The sequence below is a fragment of the Ziziphus jujuba genome, chromosome 5, assembly GCF_031755915.1.
Source record: "Ziziphus jujuba cultivar Dongzao chromosome 5, ASM3175591v1".
NCBI classification, from domain to species: domain Eukaryota; kingdom Viridiplantae; phylum Streptophyta; class Magnoliopsida; order Rosales; family Rhamnaceae; genus Ziziphus; species Ziziphus jujuba.
In genome coordinates, this window is record NC_083383.1 from 17,351,960 (window position 1) to 17,372,794 (window position 20,835).

Sequence of the window (20,835 nt, forward strand, 5' to 3'; positions counted from 1 at the left end):
ATTTTGCCAAAATTCAGAAGAGAAGATTTGCTTCCAAAAAAAAAAAAAAAAAAGTTTAAAGGAGCAAATTGAAACTCGGGTTAAAGTTTAAGGGTATTTTATATTTTTCCCTACAAGAAGAACCTTACCGAAATGACCTCGAACTCTTTTTTCTTTTATATATATTAAAATCTATTTATCTTAATAAAAATATTCCTTGCCAATGTTTTATTCCCCTACGCAATTCATTAATACGTTCACCAAAAAAAAAAATTCCTTAATACAAATAAAAAAATAGTTTTATTAGTAGAAGAAAGGAACCTATTAGGTGTGAGAGAGTTGACTCAGCTTATTAGATTTTCCGGTAAGTTATAAACGAAAAATGCAATATATATAATATATATATATACTTTTGGTTGCGACAGTGACAGACATTTTTGAAAGTTTCGCCGTTTCGCCACCGGAAAAAGAAAAATGTGGAAGCGCGTTGTATCATCCTCGTCAGCTCACCTCCAAACTCTAGTCTCATCCTCTTCCACTTCTTCATGGCGGTCATCTTCTATCAAACTCGCTCGCCGATTGCTCGCTTCTTCTCCTTCTTCTTCTTCTTCTTCACCCTCCGCCTCCTCTACATCCACGCCGTTCCCGAGATCCTCTACTCTCTCCTCCATTTCAGGTTTTTTCCTTTTTCTTCTCCCACACTTGCGGAATCCTTAATGATCTATATGTTTTTGGTTCATCGCAAAGATTCAAAAGCAATAAAAATGGGGGAAAAAAAATTGTTACGGAAATTGTGCAATGTATGATGTGTTGCTGATTATGTTTCTTTTCAACAAATTGTAGCAACGAATCTGTATGATGTAGATCTTATTTTGAGTCTTTGACTTTGAATGGTTTATGGTATGGTTGCGAAAATGTGATTGGGGGTGGGTGAATAATTGGCAGATAAAAATTTGAAGACGAAAGTGGAAGATGTTATGTCCATTGCTACTGGACACGAGCGGGAAGAAATTGAGGCTGACCTTGAGGTTGTTAATGACTGTTATTGCTAATTTCATGTAATTTTTTTCTTATTATATTGATTCTGTGTCTGTTTGTTTGTTTGGTTTTTTTATTTTATTTTATTTTAATTTTTTTTTGTGCAGGGTAAGGACATTCTTGAAATAAATTATCCAGTTGGTCCTTTTGGTACCAAGGTTAGTCACCATTGAATTTACTGTTCAGCTCTGTTTTATTTATTTATTTAGTTATTGCTATTATTGAAGTTGAAGTGTGGTTTGAATAGGGAAGAATTCCAATCATTGATAGTAGGTTCTTGATGTTAAGTAGTCTTTTGATTTGTTGTTTGTTCATGCTTGTATTTCGTCTTTCTTTTGGAAGAAATGAGATGGTATGCATCACAAAAATTCTATGAGAAAAGAAAGTAAATAGTGTGTTTTCAAGAGTTCAAATATACAAAGGGGAGGCCAAGTGTCATTGATATATTGAAGGTTGATGTCTCGGTTGATGTCCTGCGCGTACAGTTAGGCAATCACAAGGGCATTGTGTTAGCATTACTCATCATTCCTCTGTCCAAGAACCAAAACAAAAAAAAAAAAAAAAAAAAAAAAAAAAAAAAGGCTATATAGTTAGATTGGTCTCTGATTTTAGACAAGGATCAACTTGTGGTGAACATATCATGTCAGGGAGCTTGCGATCTCCAAACGTGAACAGCTATTTCTAAAAAACTAAAAAGGTCCGTTGTCAGGATTTTATTTGAACCGTGAATAAGAAAGTTAGCAAAAGAAGGTGTTATTGAAGTATTTGGTATTGGGGTGGGGGTGGGGGGGTGGGGGGGTGTGGTTGTGGGGAGAGAGAGAGAGAGAGAGAGAAAGAGGTTTATGTGCTAGTGTATCGATCTACTTGGTGAGTGGTTATAGTTATATTGTAAATTAACATGATCAGATCTTCAATCAATGATTTTCTATATTAAATCACTATTTGTTGCATATAGGAAGCACCTGCTATCGTTAAGTCCTACTACGACAAGAGAATAGTTGGATGTCCTGGTGGTGAGGGAGGTAAACCTCTCTTATCGATTGCATTTTTTTCTAATTATTTTTGTTATAAGTTCATCCACCAGTTGTAGCAGTTGATCATATCAACAAATTTACATATGCAGAAGATGAGCATGATGTTGTTTGGTTTTGGCTGGAGAAAGGCAAGCCCCATGAATGCCCAGTCTGTTCTCAATATTTCAAGGCAAGCACAACTATAAATTTCAAGTCTTTTTATTTAGTTGCATTTGAATGTAGATTGGCGTAGTTGAATGAAAGTTTTCTAAAATATAATGAATGTCTTGCAGCTTGAAGTGGTTGGCCCTGGTGGCTCTCCTGATGGTCATTGAGATGACGGTCATCATTGATCTGGCTTACAAGTTTCTTGCTAAAATAAAAAATTTGCCAAGTGATGAGAAATTAATCTCTTATACTGTAGCTACGAGCACCTGTCTGTTATTTTATTCTTGAGGATGTGCTGAACATGTTTCGTCAGTGACAAAATAAATTGGCCGTGGGATTCGTTTTTGACTACCTATACATTTATCAAATAATTAGTGGCTACATATTGATCTTTAAGACAGTTTTGTTCAAAATATTATATATCACTCATCTCTTTTTTCAATATCTTCTTAATGCACCACTAGCTAGAGTGTTGAATAATCAATCATCTGCGTTATAGGTATGCACTTTATAATTCCCTACTTGATTGTCGAAGAAATTTTAAATAATTAAATGTTAAGTTTGGTGTGTTATCTTGCGATGATATATGAAATAATTGTAACCTATGGCTTCGAGTTGTTCATGAGGAATATTATTCAGAGATATCCTTTTTTTCTTTTTTTTTCTTTTTTTAAAATTATCTCAAGGCTTTGAAGAGCAGTCACTATGAAGTACTTTAAGCACCAAACTGCGCCTTTTAGTTATCTAATCAACGAGGAATCATAAAGTGCATGCCATTCATAGTGAACATAATTCAGTGCCCGAAAAAGAAAATATCACTGAATGTTAATACACAATTCTACTGGTCTCCTTTTATCTTTGCTCTCATTTGCAATATGTCAGGTTATGTAGTTCCTAGTAGATGCAAACCCTTGATGCATACACATATTTGTATGTTTTTCATGTTATGTTAGTCTAATTTGTATGTTTTTCATGTTATGTTAGTCTAATTTGTATGTTTTTCATGTTATGTTAGTCCAATGTCAGCTTATTTATTAATGAAAGGATGAATGTAATGAAATTTGAGGTGAAATTGTCATTATTGGTGAGTGCAACCAATTCATATTATAATCATTCCTATGCTGGCTGCATTGTTCTTAATATATTTGGCCTGATATAAAGGATCTTCAATCTTGTGATTGTACGGCCTGTTTTGAATTTTTTTATGAAGAAAATATTATATTTATACACCTGCACTATGAGAACATCGATACAATGCTCCAAAACTGCCAGTTTAGGGACAAACGCAAAGCCCCAGACTTTGTGGTTTGTAACTTCGTAACCATCTAATTCTTCTTTGGAATGTCCTACATGTTTTCTCATCCCGTATGGTCATCTCTCTTAATATGAATGTGTAAGACCTGAGACTGTTAAAGCATTGTCAGGCGACGCTCTGAAATCATTGGTTCCAACCATGTCAGCAGTTCGAATTCTTGACACGATTAGCCAGTGTCTCTCGGAGGCTCAATTGGACTCCCATGAAGTCCAGCAGAAAGCTCTCAAGACTCTAGTCTCCATCACCAAAGTTAGTCCTAAAAACAGGAACTTGCTAGCAGAAACTGAAGGAGCCATCCCTGTCTTTCTTAACCTCTCCAAATCTTCCGACTCCATCATCCAAGCTCTCTCATTGTCCATCCTCTTCAACCTCTCCCTAAACCCTAATCTAAAGCAGTCTCTCGCGGAGATACAAAACATTTATCACCTAAATTCTGTACTCGTCTCCCCAAATTCCCCCGAATCTAGCAGATTAGCTTCCTCTTTGGTTTGCAGTTTGGCAATGCTTGACAAGAACAAGGCCAAGTTTGGAGTAGCAGGTACAGTTCAGTTGCTGGTCAAGGCAGTTTCAGGTCCCCATGGTCCGGCTGCTCATCATCTCCTCAGTTCTTTGGCTGAGCTTGTGCAGTTTCATGGGAACTGTACTTTGGCAGTCAGAGCAGGAGCAGTTCCAGTGCTCATCCAAGTGGTGAAGAGCACTGATGGTGAAGATCTTGCTGGAACTTCTCTAGCAGTACTTTGTCTTTTGGTTAGGTTCAATGAAGGATTGAATGCTTTGAGAAAGACTGATGGAATTGTAAGTTTGATGGTGGATGTGTTAAGAGGGAGGTGCATGTTGAGTAAAGAGGGCGCATCGGAAATTCTTATTCGTCTGTTTGATGAAAGCGAGGGCTGTGTCAGAGATGCTTTGAGGCTGCCGGAATTTGCGAACGTGCTTGCTGATCTTTCAGTGAGAGGATCAGCAAAAGCTCGAGAGAGGGCTTCTTTGTTAATGAGGAAGATGATGGATGCCGAGTTGGATACATATGTGGATGGGAGCCCCATGTTTTTCCAGTGGCAGTAAAATGATCAATCCTGGAACTTAGATATGACTTTCCGGAACTTCTTACAAATTGCTTCCTATTCGATATGTATTTTATGTGATTGGTGTCATGGAGGATTAACTGTTGGAAAATTTAAATTATATTAATTAATTTTTCAAATTGAATGGAAATATAAAAGAGTGCATTTTCACATTTTATAAGTTGTATAGTTTCACAATAGTTGTTACCTTTATAAGGTGTTAATTCAGAATGAGTACTATCTTTAAAATGTATCACTTGGTTATTTAAAAGTACTAAAAATATATTTTTATATTTAAAATATTTTTATGAGTAGATATTTCTTTGGTTACATATCTTTTAAAATTCTATAAATAAGAGATATTACACTTAAATTATAATCGAATTTTAAAATTTAATATAATTTATACATCCATAATATTTAGAAAAGTAAGAGTTGAATATGTGGGGAGTTCAATTCAAATTTGATTCTCTAATCTAGATAATTTGGAAAAATTAGTGTGTATAAAACTAAGTATTAAATTAAAAAACTAATTAAACATAAATGTGATTAAACTTTTATTCAAGAAGCATACAAATAAAACAATGGCATATAATAATTAGAGTTTATAGAAAAACCAATTTAGAGCGAGACTAGAGTTGAACTCTATGTTTTTAAGATAAATTTGTCCTATTTAGATGTTCATGATTTTATGGCAATCGTTTCTCAAAATACAACAATCTTTCTTGATAATAGTAGCACTTTAAATCATCAAGATCGGTGAATCAAATTTGACTTGAACTCCACATATTCAACACTTATTTTTCTTAATGTTATGGATATATAAATTATATTAAATTTTCAAACTCAATTATAAATGAAGTGAAATATATCTTATTAATAGAGTTTTAGAGGACATGTAGCCAAAAAAATATCTATTTATAAAAATATTTTTAAATATAAAGATATATTTTTACATATAAAAGTATTTTTAAGCAATGACATTATGAATTAGTACATTGTAAAGGCAACAGCTATTGTGAAGCTCTGCAACCTGTATCATGTGAAAATACACCATTTTTTACTTACACTCAATTTGGAAAATTAATCAATATAATTTAAATTTTCCAACAGTAAAATTAATGTTGCTAAAAATGAAATATTTTTCAAGGAATAAATAAAACAGAATCAGCCTTTTGTACTCTCTATACGTTTTCTGCCTAGAAATTCCCTGCTAATCTCTTATAAATATTGTCTTAGGTTAACTGAGAAATTATCTCTGCTATTATCAATGCCATAAGTAGGCTGAGGAAGAAACGGAAATTCTATTTCTCAGAAAATGGTCAGCAGGTGCCTTCATTCCTTAAGCATATTGTATATGTTTCGCAATTGGGTGGCGTGGTATAGATTTTGACGACTGAATAGTCCTTAAAATATATCTATAGCATGGCATAATAAGAAGCTTGAATGATTTGCGAGCTTGAAACTGCTGTCGATTGCGATAAAGGGTGAGAGAAACAAAGAAAAAAGAGAAGAAATTACATGAGAAACAAAAATGAAAATATAATGGGACAGCCCAATTGCCTAGTTAATCGTGTTCTAACCCTATGAACTGGTCAAAACTCCGCCACGTCATGTGGTTTTTATTTTATTATTTTATATATATATTTTTTTAAATATTGAGAGTGGGAGTTGAACTTTCCACTTTTGTTGGGGCGAAAAAAAAAAAGATTTGTCATTGAATTCACTAGCGGAGAAAAAAATATATATATGCATGGAGTAAAATCTCTGTATAAATGCATGATATTATGAAAAATTACTTATTTAAATGAGTTATCAATTTATCGGTAAATAAATAATTTATTAGTTTTATTAAAATATTTATTAATTTAAAAAGAATTTTATAGTATATTTGTGAAATAATTTTACTAATTATATAATATACATTAATAAAGAAAAAGATCAATCAGGCTTAATCAAATCTACAACTACGTGATTGATCATCACTCAATTAATAAATGAAAAAATAATCAATAAAAATAATTTTACCATACAATAAGCCTAGTAATGGAAGTAATACCAGTGATAAGTGCAAAGAAGATCATTGTTTAGTTGACTAATTAGTTAAATATTTATTTATGAAAAATTATGAATCAATTAATCAATTTTTATTTTAAATCTTATTTTCTTTTTTATATGTATTAGAAAAAGTCAAAAAACTTTAAAAGCATATTTTGGGAAACAAGTAAATTGAAAAAAAATTAAAAACTATTGAATAAGATATTCTTATTACTTATGGTAAATATTTATATTTTATTTTATAAATTTAATAAATTATTAATTTTTATATTCAATGGTATTTTAAAAGATCTTTTAAAAAATTATGATATTATGTATTTAATGAATTTATTCGTTTAGTACACGAATGCAAGTTAGTAAAATTATTTAGTTATCAAGGTCATTGTGTGTGTGTGTGTGTTTATATATATATATATATATGGAATAGATTTGTTATCCAAGCAAACTATATAGATGTATCTTTGTAAACATTCCCACCGAAGCATGCTAAATAAGGGAGCAGTGAGAGAAGGAAAAAAAAGTTTGCTGAGACGGATGCAAAATGTACTGCTCATGATTCAAAGCATTAGTTATTGAATGTGAATAAAGAAATAATTTTATTAATTCTATAACATAAAAATTTTAGTTCATCCAATAAAATTCTGCTAAGAAATTTAATTCATCCAAAATTTGATCTCAAATAGTGCAGCATAAATATACATATATTACATATATTCTAGTCTTTTACCAGATTAACTTGATAATTTTGGATTAAAAAATTCCATCACTGCCGTGGAATTCGTTTTTAAAAGAAAAGATTTCAATTGAGCAAATACAAAAACTATGACAAAATTCCTAATATAAAAGACTCGTACCAAACAAACCTTTGTTTGTGAAGTAAAATTGACTAGTCACATTTACCGTTGAAAAAGTGAACTTTCAAGTCATCAAAGATAAAATTTATTGTAAATAAATCAATAAATAAAATAAAATAAAATAATCCTTTTTTGATTTAAATATAGTACTTAGTTTTTGCATGGACAGTGGATCCATATTACATGGGCTTCTAGCCCATTAGAAGGCGGTTTTGTTTTGTGGCCTATCCCATATAAAGATTCTAAAAGCCTTGTTTCTAATTACTGAATATTTCATCTAAAACTTTTGAAGATTATATTAATTTAATTTAGTTTTTAAGTTTTAAAAATTAGTATTAACATAAATAAAATTTTTTGGAGAGGTATAAATTAAATAATAATAAAAAATAAAATCTATTTGAAATCTAAAAAGAAAAAAAAAGAAGATATTTTTAAAACCATATAGATTAAATTATATTTAAATCAAATCTCAATAGTAAATGAAATTAACTCTATCTAATTATTTAGTATTTTAAACAATAAGTTACTAATGCATTTTTTTAAAGAAATTAGAAATTAATTAAAAATTATTCATAAGAAAACCATTAAGTGGATTTTTTATATTTTTAATTTTTAATATGAATGATCAATATTTTAAAAACAAATTTATTTTATCTTATTTATTTATTTATTTTTATATAGAAAATAGAGAATTCAAATTCGAAATTATTGTACAAACTTACATGTGAAAATTCATTTTAAAATAATATAAAAGTTTTGTTTTTCAGTTTTTGTAATGTCTTTATTTTTTAAAAAAAATTTGTTAATTTTATTGTAGGAGAGTCTTATCCATATCATGAAAAATTTGAGAAAGACCCCTTCAGTGACAAAACATGTTGCTTTTTTTGGTGTGTGATTCTGAAAGTAAACTTCTCCTTCCACATGTTTCAGATTCTTGCATCTCCAACAATCACAAATCAGCCATTCTCATTTTTTTTTTTTTTTTTCGTTTTTTTTTCCCCTCAACATTCCAACTTTGATTTTCAGAGAAAAAGGAAAAAAAATAATAACAATGAAAAAAAAAAAAAAAGAATTAGTAAATGGTGCTAAAATTCGATCACTGAATTTCTCTCCTCTTCCATTTGGCCGGCGGGGGGAACAGGTTTCACCCAAAATCAGTAGTTGATGATCAAACGTTTCGTTTTATGTGAAGGGTATTTTAGGCAATTCAGGTGTTAAATTAGTGATGTTTAAAAGGGTTTTTCACTTTCAGTTTTTAAGCACACAAAATAATCGTTTTACAAGCCAAAAAAAAACCCCTCTCTTATGCTCGAGAGCTCTGTCTGCACGGTCTCTCCCGCCATCAGAGACCAGTCACACTCAGAGGCAGAAGGTATTCTTCCAACTTCACCCATTCGCAATTTCGCTTTCCTGAAAAAGAAAATGGTTCAGTTTTCTTCTCTTTGCATTCTTTTACGCTACGGATATTCGTCAATTTTTTTTTTTTTAAATTTTTCCCTCAATTTTCGATTTTGTGCCCGCAGTTTTCGTGATGTAGTTTTTGGCATTTTGAAATATGGTTGTGTAGCTAGCTGTGAGAATTTTTCCTTGGTGGAACCTGCCAGTAGTTAATAATTTTTAGAGAAAATCTCTATGCTGCTGAAATTGTTTTAGACATTGTATCTTGAAAGGTTTTGTAGATTTTGTTAATATTGACCTTATTTGTTATTTTATTTGAGTTTGTTAGTTTAGTTTTATCAATATATATATGTGTGTGTGTGTGTGTGTGTGTTTTGCTAATTTAAATTCATTTGAATAGCTTATGCTTTCTTTTGTCTGGTTTATGCTCAAAGGTCGTGCAGTTGAAATGTATGTGCCTTTTTCTTTTTTTTTTTTTTTTGCTTATTGGGTCGAATGCTTCTATGGATTTTTTTGTTTCAACTTGCTATTTCATCTACCGTTAAAAATTGCACTAAAGATATTAGCTTGCTGTTGGTTTGTTTATTTATGATGTTTTATACTATAACTTTTGATATCCTCTTCAATCCACTCTCTTTCTTCTAACCTCCCTCACACATCTTTTCTCAGAAATTTTCGCACTGTTTCTCTAGGATTTGAACAAGGATAGGTTGTAGCCATCAATGTCCACAAAGAGAGCCACACTTCTAACAATTAATTCCATTGCAACATTGTCAAAGGCTTGTACTCCATGCAGTGCTTCAGATTCAACGAAAACCTTCACGTCGTTAAAACATCTCAGTACTGCCGCTGAAAGATGGGATTTCCAAAATGCTAATGGGCATCAAGTAGAAGTTTCTACAGAATATGACCAAAACCAATACCCTAGTGGGTTTTACAATGAGAGCCAAGACTTCCCAGTTTTTCAACAAAAAGCTAGTTTACAAAGCTCAGATAGGCCATTTGGTGCAAAATCACATGGGTTTTATGGAGGTAACTCCATGGAGCATCATCAGAGCTTGAACCACAATAATGATTATAAGGAAAGCGCTAGAAATGATTACACGAAGAACCCCATTGGACAAAATAGAATTCACAGTGGATTTAATGGGCAAAACGATGGTGATTTTCAGCGAAGCTCAAATGGGTTGTACCATAATTCTGGTGGTGTTCTCAGGGAAAGCACTAGTAATGCAAATTTTGACAATTTATCAGGGAGAAATGGATATTTTGGTGGGTATCATGGTCAGAGCAATGGTGTGTTCCAGCATAATTTGAGTGGGGTCCATACAGATAGTTCAAGGGCTTCCCAGCAGAGACCAAATGATTCCTTTCAAAGTTACAGTGGAATTTACAGGGGAAGCACAATGAATCAGAATGGCCCAGTTCAGCCAGATGGAAACTTTAGTGAGTATTATGAGAATAAGAATAGTGAGTTGCGGAACCATAACCCTAATGTTGCACATGGAGGATATGATAATATACAGAATCCACATGCCTCTATCCAGGAGAGACACAGAGAAGTAATACAGAACCAATATGGGTATAATTCACAAGGAATTTCAGGGTTTTGTGGAAGCCCAAACAAGAATTCTGGACACATTCAGCCAAGCCTCAATGCTTATGATGCAATGGATGTTAGAATGCATCAACAGATCCCTAGTTCTGGACGGTATCTGCAAAACCCACACCTTGGAATTTATAAGCAAACTTCAAGTACTTTACAGAATCCTGTGGTCAATTCTGAAGTATCTTGTGACCCTAAACCTGAAGAGGAGCTGAATGATGCATCTGAAAGTAGCCCATATAATGGTACTCTTGAGGAGCTGGATGGTTTCTGCAAGGAGGGGAAAGTCAAGGAAGCTTTGGAGGTTTTAAGGTTGTTAGAGAAACATCATGTTCCTGTAGATTTGCCCCGTTATTTACAGCTAATGTGGGTATGTGGTGAAGCTAAAGCTCTACAGGAAGCAAAGGTTGTTCATGAAGATATAATAAGAGCTTTATCCCCTCTACAAGTCAGCACCTACAACAAGATTTTAGAGATGTATTCAAAATGTGGTTCTATGGAAGATGCATTTGTGGTATTCAACAAGATGCCAAAGCGCAATTTGACATCATGGGACATTATGATAACATGGCTTGCTAGGAATGGTCTCGGGGAGGATGCTATTGATCTGTTCACTCAGTTCAAAGAAGCAGGGCATAAACCTGATGGTAAACTTTTCATTGGGGTTTTTAATGCTTGTAGTGTTGTGGGAGATATTTATGAAGGAATGCTGCATTTATCATCAATGAAGAAAGATTTTGGCATTGTCCCGACCATGGATCATTATATAAGTGTAGTACATATGTTTGGAAGTGTAGGCTATCTGGACGAAGCTTTAGAGTTCATTGAAAACATTCCCTTGGAGCCTAGTGTTGTTGTTTGGGAAACCTTGATGAATTTTTGCAGAGTTCATGGGAACTTGGAGCTTGGGGATCGTTGTGCTGAGATTGTTGAGCAGCTAGACCCTTCTCACCTTAATGAGCAATCAAAGGCTGGCCTTGTTCCAGTGAAAGCTTCAGATCTTGCAAAAGAGAAAGAGAAGAAAGCTCAAAATCTTTTGGAAGTAAGAAGCCGAGTCCATGAATATCGGGCAGGAGATACATCTCATCCTGAGAATGATAAGATTTATGCTCAACTTAGGGGTTTGAGGGAACAAATGAAAGAGGCTGGTTACATTCCAGAAACTAGATTTGTGTTACATGACATTGATCAAGAAGGCAAAGAGGATGCTTTACTTGCTCATAGTGAGAGACTCGCTGTAGCTTATGGCCTCCTTAATAGCTCAGCTCGTTCACCTATTAGAGTTATAAAAAATCTTCGTGTTTGTGGCGATTGCCATACCGCATTGAAGATTATTTCAAAAATTGTTGGCAGAGAACTCATCATACGTGATGCTAAGCGGTTCCACCATTTCAAAGATGGCCTATGCTCATGTCGGGATTATTGGTGAATAAAGTGAAACTTGAGGTACCATTCATCTCCACTGCTCATCTTTTCATGTTTACTTTGTCTGGAGTAAAATTGTTAAGTTGTCATTTTTCCTAAATTCTTGATCTGATACAAAGTGCACCCGATTAGCATATTAGCTAACAAAGTATGAAATATGGTTTGAATAGAAATTAAATACGCAAAGATTTTTATGTATGAAGTTAATTTTGAATGTAGCCGTGAATCTTTTTAACAGCTGGAAGTATATTCTGAATTATGATTTAAGTATATGATATGATTGTATCAGATAATAAATTTAAGCTGATTGTATTAAATAATAAATTTAAGCTCTTTTAATGAGTTTCCACATTCTGCTTCTAAACAACATTTGGTTGTCAAGTGGGTGGAAATTAAAAGATAAAAGAGATGTATATTTTCTTTTATTAAATATTTTATACCATATGCTAGCACTGGCACGAGGTCATATTTAACTGCATTCCTGTTAACCTAAAACTGATTGGGAACTTTATGAACTTCCATTGAATTATGCAAAGTATCTTCAGGGATGGCTCTTTGAAGTTTTCTTGGTTAGATTTTTCTTCTGATACTTTGAATTGTATTTTTAGGGTACTCCAATTGACTCAATAAGAGAGAAGCAGCTATTAGGAGACCTACTTTCTAAGAAACGGAACTAACATTTTACTTTTGGTCATTTCTGTCCAATTTTCGCCATCAATAGTTTATACACCAATGTCTAAGATTCTGGACTCTTTTTGACTTCTAATTAATTATTTTCCTAGAGAGAAAGAAAATGATGCCCTAAATGGAGGCTATATTGTTTCTATTACATTATGGGTTGAAAATTTTTATTTCTTTTGGTGCAATTTTGTCGACATTTTTCTTTTTCTTTAATCATATTGAATCTGTAAGTTGGATTTATTTGAGGATGCTAATCTTATTGCAAATATACCTAATCAGAGTTCTTGAAGGAAGAGCCATTAGGCTCACTCACCTGAAACTAATGACGAGAAATCACATGTCATGTCACCCTGCGAAGCTACTTATCTCTGCCATGTGGATGGATGTTCTCTAACTGTGACCTGATTATTTTGTGCATGCATGGACAATAAGACCAAAGCTTTAATAAGGAGTGTGTGTACAACCACTTGAGGATCATTCTTTGGGTTAGTCTGAGATGGTTATATCTGTTGTCCATCTATTTAATTAGTTTTGTGACTAAGCAATATATACAACGATGAAATATATAATATGCACTATGATTTTGATGGTTCTTTTCACAAGTCTAGTTTTAATTTTATCAATGATCATCTGGTGGCTTAGAAGGTTGATGGAAACTAAATCTCTAAGGTTAATTTGTTGAGATTGAAACAGTAATTAGGATATTTTGTTTTTGGTTTTTTTTGGCGAATAAGAAAATTAGAGATTTTTGGCACCGTTACCCTCTCAACTTTTAGCGGACGGGTTACTTGGTATTTTCGGTAGGAAGAGGGTGCAAATATTATCACTTAATATTTTTATCCAAGGTGGTTTTCTCTGGTCTCGAGTTGTTGCTGATTCTGTAGTTTTTGTTACCAAGACCGACTGACATGTCTACGACGACTGTCTATAAGTTCTTGCCCCAGACTCATTTGCAAGTTGAAGAGAACATATCAAGACTTGTATCAAATCAAATGACAACAATACAACACGGCAAAGCAGCAGTTAGAATACCATAGAAAACTAGTGTTTAAAAGAATGATACACTAGTTGACAGACGTTAAAAGCAAAATCAACAAATATGTCTAATTTATTATCTGTTAATTATTATTGTCTATGTTTAACTTATTATAAGTTAATTATTATTGTCTATTAATAATATTAATTCCAACGTCAACAAGTCTAATAATTTTGAGTTTCAGATTGATTTACACTTGTTCGCGCATTTCTGCTAATTGTTATGATTCGCTTGAAGTAGAATATCTGGTTTGTTTGGTAAAGTTTGCTCCTGAATTTTTTTTTTCCCCCTACCCAAATCAATGATAAATATGTTTAACATTATGTACCCATAATGAGAAAAAAGAATGTGTAAAAAGAATGCCCTAAAGAAAACTCTGAATTGATCATGTAATACGATTGGAGCCGAATTCAACTCTAAATGGCCACAAACATACAAAATGACGAACTCGTCCAAAAACCGAACGCATCATGGACACAATGACAACATGTGGCCACACTCAAATGTTAGAACTTGCCTAATTGAATCTTAAAATAAACTTGGATCGATTACATTATTGAGCCAATATTCATTATATAAACAAATAGTTTGTATATATATATCAATGTTCTGTTTGGTCGACCTGTTTTCCTATATTATTACTATTATTATTTCCAATAATAATTATATTTTTGGTGGTAATTGAAGCAATTAAATATCTGAATAGGCAAATAGCACATTTTTTAGAAGTGAAAAACTTAATATGATTGGAAGATTATTTTATGTAGTAACTTGAGAGCCTGAATAAGGCTATTATTAAATTTTGAAAATAATAAATATTTCTTTGAATAAAAGCCAAATAAAACGAGGTTCGTAATTTATGTTTTATTTGGGATATCAATGGTGATTACTAGCCACGAAAGTTTATTAAAATTTGATTCATGGAATAAAAGAAAAACCTTCATTTAGGAATAATTGTTTGATTTGAGGAATTGAAGATAATTTACCTTTATTATGCATTTATCATTCAAAACAGAATTTATTTCATTATCAAGTTTGGAAGATCTTCACCTATAAATAGGCATTGGAGGAAGAAGAAAATATCCATCTCCAGACATATTAAAACTCCAACATGTAAATATCATTTTATAATTTCTTTAGAAATCTCTAAAATCTCATCACCTTTCTTTTTTAGTAATTTTATTTTTCCAGTGATTTATTTTTGTCCTTATTTTACCATTTATCTAAATTCCCACTATTTCTTTAAGCGAATCTCATTTTATTAAATCATATTTCCTTATACATTAAAAAAAACCTTTAAATTGTTTTGTTCTTTACAATTATATTAATTTGATTTATTTTCTTATTTCAATTTCCTAAAAGGTACTCTAATTTTTGATATGGCATGCTTGCATTAACAGAGACATCCAAATCTATTCGGTATTGGGAAAAAAAAAAAAAAATGCTCAACATCTTTTTGGCACGCCCGGTGGGTCCAAAATATAATTCCTTTAGAAAATGGAAACACCATTGAGTAGGTTTATCAAGCCTTCAATATCTATGGAGATGGGTTGGCTCGTCAAGCCATTTTCCATCAGTCCTATATGTCCGGAACCAAGTTTAGGCTGGAGGTGCACTATCAGTGGGAGTTAAACGACCTAACCTGGCTAAACAATAATAACTATCAAGGCAATGGAGATCCAGGTAAACATGTAATTCATAACCAAGTAATTAATGATTTTCTCTTATGAAGGAAAAGATCTTGCATGCATGCAAGCAGTATCATGAAAATTTCAAAGAAGTAGTTCGTCAGCTATGTTTGATTGAGAATCTAGCCAATTCAAATATTGCCAAATTGGACAATAATGAGACTGAAATCATGGTCATGATCAAGAATGATGTTGTCGATCGTATGGCTAAGGTAGAAAAAGATGTTTCAAAAACCAGCCCATGTATGGTTGAGTTTGATGTGACCGATTCTACAGTCAAAACTGGTCATTTTGATTACCCTATGACTAAGATTAACTTTTCCATTGACTTTATAAACACGATCGAAAAGGCCAAACCACAATCTATGTTTGGCAGGAACACATAGAGGCTACAAATCATTACTAACCAAATTGTTTATTCTTATCATAAAGCTAAAATGCCGATTGTTAGACCACTTTCCTTATAAGTTGTTCGATGGTGTTGGAATAATGTCGGAAAATTTTCCAATATTATATGTCGTCTCCTAAATATACAGGCATGCCACTTCAAATTCAAAGAAAAAAAGCATGTTCGCCAAAACGTGCAACTTCAAACCTGCAACAATTCAAAAAAAGATAGATATATGCCAAAGCGCGCCACTTCAAACTGCAGCAGTTCAAAGAAAGAAAAATATTTGCCAAGGCGTGCTACTTCAAACCTATAATGATTCAAAAGAAGAAAAAAATATGCTCCAATTGAAGCAAACTAATCAGACTATTGTATTGATTATTGGAGAATAAAATAATCTATAAGATCCGATTACCTCAATGATTAAAGGACTTCTAAAAAATAAAATTTCAACTATGAATAATAAACTAAAGAAAGTAAATTCTAATGAGAATAAACTAATTAGTCTATATTCTTATAGTTGTGTGTAGAAAGATGTATATTCAATGAGAAAATGGAGTTTCAGTATCTAAGCAAGAAGCTTCTTCATGTTTTTGGAGTATTTTCGGTATGGGACTTTTCACTTTGCCTTTATACTTGTGATTTTTCAAAGCTTTTCATTTCTAAGACATGGGGGACTACGCATTCTTCTCCAATATCTAACCATTTTTTTTATCCAAAAATTAAAATAATATTTGGATAAAAAATATTTAAAAAAATCCAAATTAAATAACGGTCCAAACTTTACCCCCCTTGCTTTTTAATTTTGTTGTGGTATGTAAAAATTACAAAGTAATATTTAATCAACTCCTTAGTCTTGATCTTGCAACCATGTAATATTCCATAAGTCCTAATTACCATGCACTGAATATCTCCATCAACCTAACTCGCCTTTTCTGACTTTGATGCTTCATGGGTTTCCCAACTAGTCAGATAAAATTTCTTCAAGAAGCAGCCATTGATTAGGTTGGAATGCTTTGTATCGTCAATGTCCTAAAGTTGATACGCTCCCTTCCCTAATATTTTGGTGAAAGTGAACGATCCTTTCCAGGTAGGAGACCATTTTCCATATTTTGGATCTTTGGAACCAATTTGCAGAATTGCTTTCCACACTAAGTCACCAAAGTCCTTGAATCACACTCTTTTGTTATACGCTCTTGCCACAGCTTTCTTTTGTATTTGGAGATCATCCAATGCAGCCAATCTTAATTTGTCCAATTCTTCTATCTCTTGCATCATGGCTTGACTGTATTCGGCTAGAGTAAGATTGTGTTGCTGGGCAATTCATAGAGATCTCACAATTACTTTCATGGGTAGAACAGCATCGTGCCCATACGTTTGTGCAAAAGGTGTGGTTCCAGTACTAGATCTCTTTGATGTCCGATAAGCCCATAAAGTTTCAGATAGTGAGTTGTGCCAATCCCTTGGATTGTCATCTACCATATTTTCTAAGATGCCTTTCTTCAATACTTTATTTGTTACCTCGGCTTGGTCATTGGCTTAAGCAAAATATGGGGTTGAATGAGTAAGCTTGATCCCATATTCCTTGGCGAATGTTTCAACCGCTTCACCAATGAATACCATTCCGCGATCGGCAGTAATAGTTTCTAGTATCCCGAATCTATGGATTATAACTTTTTGATGAACTTGATCACATCAACTTGGTTCATAGTTTTCATCGGTCGTGCCTCGACCCACTTAGTGAAGTAATTGATGGCGACTATGATGAACGTATGCTGCTTACTCGATTGAGGATACACTTTTCCAATCAAATCCATAGCTCAACCTCGAAACGGCCGAAACTTGACTAGGTTCAATGGTACAGCTGGGATGTGCTATACTGGATCATGAAGTTGACAAGTCGTACACCCTTTAGCTGTATCTTTTTATCAACTACCTTATTTTTGTTCCTGCTTGGTGCACACCACAAATACTTTCATACACCTTAGCCATCACCAATATTGCTTCATGTTTGCCCAAGCATTTCAAAAGTAAGTCATCGTGACTTTTCTTATATAACTGCTTATCAAATAAGACATATTGGACTACTCTTTCTACCATTCTTTCCGTTGGGATTCTCCAAGTATTTTTACTAACGGAAATCTCCAGTCATTTTCATCTATCTCTATACAAAAGATATCTCTCATTGTGAATCTTTCCTTCAACATTGAGAGATTCCTCTTCCGTATACTTATAACCTTCTCTATTAGCTATCTAGGCCATCTCATTGGCCTTAAAATTCAATTCCCTTGGCATATGTTGAAGGATTACATCATCAAAACTTTATATAAGTTGATTTGCCACCATGTAATATTCAAATAAAGCCAAACTATGACAACTGTATTCACCCATCAAATGTTTTAAAGCCAACATTGAGTCACCAATTATTTCAACTGTAGACGCTCCTAGTTCCTTCAAAATTTCCAAGCTGATGATTAAAGCTTCATACTCGGCCTGATTATTTGAACATTCAAAGGTGAGTTGGAATGAAAATTGTGTCTTTCGTCCTTCGGGGGATTCAATTACAATTCCCACCCCTGCTAAATTTGCATTTTTAATTCGGTTAAACTCAATTTCTAAGGTGTAAGGGAAATTGAAGCTATTTCAACTAGATCCATTTCACCTTCAACCTCCAAACATGGATGATCGGCTAGAAAGTCTGCCAAAGCTTATCCTTTCATTACTTTTTGGGACACGTACTCAAATACAAATTCTGACAATGTTATTGTCCACTTTCCAATTCGACCTCTAATAATGGGTTTTGACAGCATATATTTGATTAAATCAGTTTGAGAAATAATAAACATGTAGTGTCGTAACTTTGTTCCTGCAAAATACAACACCAAGCATAACTTCTCTATAGGAGAGTGCTTCGGCTTATTTGGTGAGAGAATTTTACTCAGGTCATATACAGCCTGCTCTTTTCCGAGTTCATTATCTTGGGCCTACAGACAGCCAAAAAAATTTGGCTATTTCAACTAGATCCATTTCACCTTCCTCCTCCAAACATGGATGATCGGCTAGAAAGTCTGCCAAAGCTTATCCTTACATTACTTTTTAGGACACATACTTAAATGCAAATTCTGACAATATTATTGTCCACTTTCCAATCCGACCTCTAATAATGGATTTTGACAGCATATATTTGATTAAATCAGTTTGAGAAATAATAAACATGTAGTGTCGTAACTTTGTTCCCGCAAAATACAACACCAAGCATAACTTCTCTATAGGAGAGTACTTCAGCTTATTTGGTGAGAGAATTCTACTCAAGTTATATACAGCCTACTCTTTTCCGAGTTCATTATCTTGGGCCAGCAGACAGCCAACAAAATTTTCTACAGCTAAAATATCATTTTTGAACGGTTGATTTTTCCGTAATGACAGGTAGTTTTGCCACCTATTGTTTAATTCGATCAAATGCCTCCTAGTAATGACTTTCCCATTTAAATTCTTCTTCATTTTTCAATTTTAGTAAATCTAAGAAAGGTTGAATTTTTGCAGATGTGTTAGAGATGAATATTCTAAGGAAGTTGATATTTCCAATAAGACTTTGCAGCTCCTTTTTGTTCCATGGTGGGTTGGCTTCCAAAATTACCCGAGCTTTATTTTTGTTAACCTTAATACCCCTTTGATGAACTAGAAATCCTAGAAACTTACTTGCAGAGACACAAAAAATGCACATTTCAGGGGATTCATCTACAACTTATGTTTTCTCATCCGCTCGAATGCCTTTCTCAAATCAGCCACGTGATATTTCATGGCATCCGATTTCACAACGACATCATCAATATAAACCTCTAGAATATGCCCAATCATATCATGAAAGATTGCATTCATTGCTCTTTGCCTGCATTCTGCAGACCAAATGGCATAAAGACCCATTTAAATGTGCTTATCGCACCTGGGCACCTAAAAGCTATCTTTTGCACATCCTCTTCTGCGATGAAAATTTGATTATATCCAGAATGTCCATCCATGAAAGAAAGAATTACATGCTTGACTACTCCATCCATAAGTAAATCGACCATTGGCATAGATATTCATATTTAGGTGTAGCCAAATTCAAATTTCAGAAATCAATACACACTCTGCGCTTTCCATTCTTCTTCACCACTGGGACTACATTAGAGAACCACTCTACATATCGAGCTATCCTAATGAAGCCGGCCTTAACCAACCTCTTAATTTCTTCTTTCACCTTAAGTATGACCTCTGCTAACATTTTCCTCGGTGGTTGCTTATGTAGCTGAAATCCTTCCTTGATTGGCAAATGATGTTCTACCAATTTTCTATCCAGGCCAGGTATCTTATGGTAGTCGCATGCAAAACAATCTTTGAACTCCTTCAAAAGTTCAATAATTTTGTCTCGTAAATCAGCTTCCAATAAGCCGCTTACAAATGTTGGCTAAGGATCCTCATCAGTTCCTAAGTTTACTTCTATTAGTGGATCCCGAATCTCGGCCTTGGAATTGTCCATCTCAATTGATGCCAACTGAATCTCATTGAAGATGGACTTATCATCAATACCAGAATCATCCTCCATAATACATTCGGCTAAATCGACAGTCGAATTTACTTCCAACTTCTTTTCTACCATATACGCCATTAATTTCCCAATGGTAGTTTAAACTACCACCATCTTTTCTTCCTCTTTTTGGCTTATATTCATGAAGAACTATTTATATTAACCTTTGATATCTGGGTTACTGTTGATCGAGCCAACTCATTCCTAACCTTTTTTGCTACCTTGTGTAGCCTTCTGATATCTTTCCAGGTCGTAACCCCTATAGGGCGGCCTTGCTTGTCACTACCAAAAAATTGGATGAGGACAGCTTCACTCTCATAATACCAAACTTCAACTGCATTGACACTAACTAATTAAGAAAGGTCGACTATTAGTCTGAACCACCTCAATCTCTTTACCATTCCAAAACCACAAAGCTTGATGCAAGGATGACAGCACACATAAACTTGCATGGATCCAATCACAACCAAGTAAAGTATTGTAACTAGATTTAGATTCCACAACAAAAAATGGAGTCATGATAGATTTGCCCTCCATAGTAATCTCTACTAGAAGAACAC

The 20,835-nt window shown here is 33.5% G+C and overlaps 3 protein-coding genes across 5 annotated transcripts; all 3 read left to right on the forward strand.

Annotated features, from left to right (window-relative positions):
• Positions 1–256: 256 nt before the first annotated feature.
• On the forward strand, positions 257–2,594 carry LOC107421244 (cytochrome c oxidase subunit 5b-1, mitochondrial). The gene is made up of 6 exons (XM_016030441.4): positions 257–655; positions 925–1,007; positions 1,125–1,175; positions 1,973–2,039; positions 2,141–2,220; positions 2,324–2,594. The coding sequence occupies exons 1-6, from the start codon at positions 454–456 to the stop codon at positions 2,363–2,365; spliced, it is 525 nt and encodes a 174-aa protein (XP_015885927.2). The 5' UTR covers positions 257–453; the 3' UTR covers positions 2,366–2,594.
• Positions 2,595–2,746: 152 nt separating this feature from the next.
• Positions 2,747–4,725, forward strand: LOC107421242 (U-box domain-containing protein 1-like). Its single transcript, XM_048475504.2, has one exon. It carries the CDS (start codon positions 3,652–3,654, stop codon positions 4,573–4,575), a length of 924 nt encoding a protein of 307 aa, XP_048331461.2. The 5' UTR covers positions 2,747–3,651; the 3' UTR covers positions 4,576–4,725.
• Positions 4,726–8,477: 3,752 nt separating this feature from the next.
• On the forward strand, positions 8,478–13,189 carry LOC107421247 (pentatricopeptide repeat-containing protein At4g32450, mitochondrial). 3 transcript variants are annotated; one of them, XM_016030449.4, is made up of 3 exons: positions 8,478–8,858; positions 9,577–11,936; positions 12,876–13,189. In XM_016030449.4, exon 2 carries the CDS (start codon positions 9,607–9,609, stop codon positions 11,917–11,919), a length of 2,313 nt encoding a protein of 770 aa, XP_015885935.2. In that variant the 5' UTR covers positions 8,478–8,858; positions 9,577–9,606; the 3' UTR covers positions 11,920–11,936; positions 12,876–13,189. The 3 variants fall into 3 exon arrangements, with proteins under 3 accessions (XP_015885935.2, XP_048331459.2, XP_015885934.2); XM_048475502.2 differs by lacking the exon at positions 12,876–13,189 and adding an exon at positions 12,524–12,744 and having other exon boundaries at positions 9,554–11,936; XM_016030448.4 differs by having other exon boundaries at positions 8,479–8,858; positions 9,554–11,936.
• The last annotated feature ends 7,646 nt before the right edge of the window (positions 13,190–20,835 follow it).